General features: G+C 22.1%; 1 protein-coding gene across 3 annotated transcripts; it reads left to right on the top strand.

Annotated features, from left to right (window-relative positions):
• On the top strand, positions 1 to 4,531 carry LOC112638771 (cytochrome P450 4C1-like). 3 transcript variants are annotated; one of them, XM_025410984.1, is made up of 6 exons: positions 1 to 100; positions 609 to 836; positions 1,111 to 1,241; positions 1,496 to 1,586; positions 3,832 to 4,017; positions 4,218 to 4,531. In XM_025410984.1, exons 2-6 carry the CDS (start codon positions 683 to 685, stop codon positions 4,262 to 4,264), a joined length of 609 nt encoding a protein of 202 aa, XP_025266769.1. In that variant the 5' UTR covers positions 1 to 100; positions 609 to 682; the 3' UTR covers positions 4,265 to 4,531. The 3 variants fall into 3 exon arrangements, 2 of the variants coding, with proteins under 2 accessions (XP_025266769.1, XP_025266770.1); XM_025410985.1 differs by having other exon boundaries at positions 1,111 to 1,220; positions 3,832 to 4,531; XR_003123159.1 differs by lacking the exons at positions 3,832 to 4,017; positions 4,218 to 4,531 and having other exon boundaries at positions 1,111 to 1,220; positions 1,496 to 2,496.
• Positions 4,532 to 4,815: the final 284 nt, after the last annotated feature.

The following is a 4,815-nucleotide window of genomic DNA, read 5'->3' as shown; positions in this document are numbered from 1 at the left end:
TTAAACTTGTGCATCTGTTTAACAAGATTTATAATTCTATCTTAAAATTAATCATTTGAATTATGTGTTTCCATTGATCGTTGCACATAGAATCTATCTGGTAATCTTTTTAAAATTTGTATAAAATAAAAGTTTATAACATTTTATTGCAAAATCCCAATTTAATACCATAATTAATGCTAAACGAAATATGATTTTAACACAAATTTCTTTCAAATATTATAATATTATATTGTTAATTTTATTTGATTGTCATAATTTTATTAAATTATTATATAATATGTTACAATATTCATATTATTATCTTCTAAAATGCACATTATATTAACTTTGAGAAAATGTTTAATACGATATTATTAGATATCAAAATCGTTACGCCATAATTAAATAAACAAAAAGAACAAATAAAATAAATAAATAAGCTTTTAAACAATAATTATATAGTTTATATAATTATATTATATAATTATATTATTATATAATTATATAATTATATTATTTATTTAACTTCTCAAGATAATTACAAATATTGTCGAAAATCGAATATCTATTTTTGTATATATTAAAAAATATTTATTTTATATATGACATTTTATATATGTACGAAGAATAAAAAACAAACGGAAGAAGCTTAAAAAAAAGTAGTCAAATAGTCAAGAAACATCGGGACGGTTAAGAAACAATGTTCATTACTATATTGGTATTTTCTATATTTATTTTATTGGTATATAATTATTATGTGTATCATAAAAAATACCGACAACTTCTTAATCTTATACCGGGACCATCGGGTTTTCCGATTATTGGCAATGCGCTCCAATGCTATGTGTCAGAAGGTAAATACAAAATTTCTAATCTATTTACATTAATTGACAAACGAAATCTGTGTTACGTACACAAGCAAAAATTCATAAATCATTTATTTTGAAACATATATTTATCAAGTGTATTACATGTAGATTACTTCTCTTTGCAGTAACAATTTGCAATTCATTTTCTTTATTATTATTTATTTGTTTTCAACGTATTTGGATAGAAGTGCACATTAATGTTGAAAATAAAATTAGTCAAAACATTTGTGTGTATTAATGTTTATAATATAATTTTCAGAGAAATTATGGAAGCTCTTCTGTAAATTGTCTGATGAATATTATCCCATTATTAAATTCGGGGTTTTTTTTATATATGGAGTGGGTATCCGTCATCCAGACGATATAGAGGTAATACAAGACGATATAGAGGTAATACAAGAAATTTCTCTATACACATTACGAGTGAATTAGATTGAAGAGTTTTGCGATTTATAGAAAGATTTTTACTGATAAAATGTGTTCCTTAAAAAAAATGAAATCCAAATTGATACTCCATCGAGGTTAGAATAAAATACAGAGATACAATTTATAAATTATTTGTGTATCTAATATATCAGTATATCTAAGATATTTTAGTGATATAATAACTGAATAATACATATTTCTGTTTTCGATGATTTCAGACGATACTAAGCAGTACTAAGCACATCGAGAAAAGTTTTCTGTATAACGTTGTTCATCCTTGGTTAAATACAGGTCTTGTAACTAGTACAGGTAATATAAATATAATAATGTTAATATATGTATAAGTACATATATACTTTTCTATTACAATTTGTGAAACGTCATTTCGTTTACAAGCCACGTCACAAAAAATCAAATAAAATGTTACAATTAGACTTAAATATATTATAAAACAAATACAAAAAAAAGCAAGTAAGGCCACCGATATTAAAGGTTGAAAAAGACGTTATTGACGATCTTGATATGACTTTTACGGGCGTGATACAACGGATTAGTTTATATTATTATTTATTGCATTGAAAAGGATCCGGAGAGGATTGAAACGTTTGCGCTAATTATTGTATCTTGAAATTTTAAACATGATTGTAATTTAACACGCGTTTACAATTAAATCTTTTTTTGTCAACCTTTAATATCGGTGGCCTTACTTGCTTTTTTGTGTTTTTGTGTATTTGTTTTATATTTATTATTCGGCGCCACCTATTCTTATAACATTTGTTATTTTAAATATATTACATATCTAGTTTTATCTTTAATCCGTAGCGGTGCACAATATAACTCTAGGGTAACTGCGAGATATTGATGTCACTATGCTGTGATTCGTTTTATTAAATTTATATTAGTTAGACTGATTACAAAACTAGATTTCTTTTTACAAGCGAGATTTCGCGGGAAGTGTAGAACAACTACTAAAAGTACTAATACTTACTATACTACTACTACTGTAGTGTAATACTAAAAGTAGTAAAACTACTACTTTTAATATTACACTACAGTAAAAAAAAGCTCTGATGAAGTGTCATCTATGCGAGTCTGAATTAAAAATAAACTTGAAATTAAAAATATTATAGTTGTTGTCATTAAAGACAAAAAACACTAATAGAATATTATCCTAAATAGCGAATTTATATTTCTGTGTTACAAAAATTAATAAAAAAGAAATTTGCAGATGAGATAATTTCGCTGTGATGCACGTATATATTGTTATAAATGGTAGAAATAGATAAGAGAGATATTCCAGTTAAATCAAACACCATCACTAATAGATTGTAATATCAGTAATAGATTTAATTAATATTAATATTAATTTATATATTTATATATTTATATATTTATATATTTATATTATTATTATACATTAGATATTTATAGTAATTTATTTTTATCTGGTAATTTTAGAAATATTTTTTCAGTTAAATCAAATACACCACCACGAATAGATTGTACTATCAGTAATAGATTTAATTATTATTAATTTATATATTATATATTATATATTATATATTATATATTATATATTATATATTATATGTAATATAAATATATATATATATATATATTATATACATATTATTTATTAAATATATTATATATATATATATATATATATATATTATATGTACCTTATATATTATATATTTATATATTATATAGTTATAATAATTATTATAAATATATAATATATAAATATATAATATATAAGGTACATATAATATATATATATATATATATATATATATATAATATATTTAATAAATAATATGTATATAATATATATATATGTATATATATTTATATTACATATAATGTATAATATATAATATATAATATATAATATATAAATTAATAATAATTAAATCTATTACTGATAGTACAATCTATTCGTGGTGGTGTATTTGATTTAACTAAAAAAATATTTCTAAAATTACCAGATAAAAATAAATTACTATAAATATCTAATGTATAATAATAATATAAATATATAAATATATAAATATATAAATATATAAATTAATATTAATATTAATTAAATCTATTACTGATATTACAATCTATTAGTGATGGTGTTTGATTAAAAGATTTTGTCATGTAATCGCCCTCCTTGATTTAGGTATCAACAAACTTATTTAATATATTAAAATGGAATGCAGGTGTTAACATCTTTCGCCGCGCCCGCCACTTAATCGCTAAAACAGAAACAAGATAACACAAAATTGTGCTATAAAAGAGAAATTGCAAATATCAACGTAAATGTAATTATGTTATGTATGTTATGTATATATATTAAATGTTATTATTTTGTAATTAAATCTTTATGAATTGGCAGATAGAAATAAATTATAATTTATTTCTATCTGCCAATTCATAAAGATTTAATTACAAAATAATAACATTTAATATATATACATAACATACATAACATAATTACATTTACGTTGATATTTGCAATTTCTCTTTTATAGCACAATTTTGTGTTATCTTGTTTCTGTTTTAGCGATTAAGTGGCGGGCGCGGCGAAAGATGTTAACACCTGCATTCCATTTTAATATATTAAATAAGTTTGTTGATACCTTAATCAAGGAGGGCGATTACATGACAAAATCTTTGAAAGATGTCGGAGGGACAGTTGTAAAAGATTTATTACCATTTATTAGTGAACATACGCTAAGTGCGATATGCGGTAAGTGGTTCTTATTTTGCATTATGTATACAGGAATTTTATTCTAAGTGATTATAGCTTCAAATAAATATAGAATAATGTTTCTACACAAAGTATCAACAAGGAAAAATAGATAATATTCAATATTTTTGAAAAAAAGCAATCTACAAAATATTCATCTGTAAATAATCTTCGACTGTTTTAATTAAATGTATTTGTAGAAACTAGCATGGGCGTTTCTTTGCAAAAATTTGGCGAGGTGCAATGAAAGTATCGAAATGCGATTCACGATATAACCGAATTAATACTTTACAGGTAATTCATAGATATGGTATATAATTGTATGATATTTTAACTTATAATTCACATCTTTTAACTTATAATCTCATTTTCTAACTTTTTCTATGATCTATTAACTGTGATACATTAAATTATACATTTTGAAAAATAAATTAATTAATGAATAATTACGTAAAGGTGAACTTAGTGAAAACGGCACTTTGTTTACAAGTCGACAATTATTAATCAAGATCTATTGTATATGTATCACTAAATATTTTATTACATAATTATTTGTATTTTTTAAAATGTTGAAATTATCAGAACAATAAAAAAATAAATAAATTGTATTCAAAATGTGTAAAGTAATTATTTTTGATCAAAATTTTATAGCCTTGATAAAATAAAAAGTTTTTAGTACAAATTCTACTTTTTTGTAACATATATAGATTTAAATTTTTTATATATTCTTTACAATCTATGGTTATTAAACATTAAACTAATTTCATGATGGTTTTAATTAAGGCTTTTACAAAATAA

This window comes from Camponotus floridanus, unplaced genomic scaffold (assembly GCF_003227725.1).
Source record: "Camponotus floridanus strain SB8 unplaced genomic scaffold, Cflo_v7.5 scaffold365, whole genome shotgun sequence".
Lineage (NCBI taxonomy): Eukaryota > Metazoa > Arthropoda > Insecta > Hymenoptera > Formicidae > Camponotus > Camponotus floridanus.
This window is presented reverse-complemented; position numbering and strand designations above follow the sequence as displayed.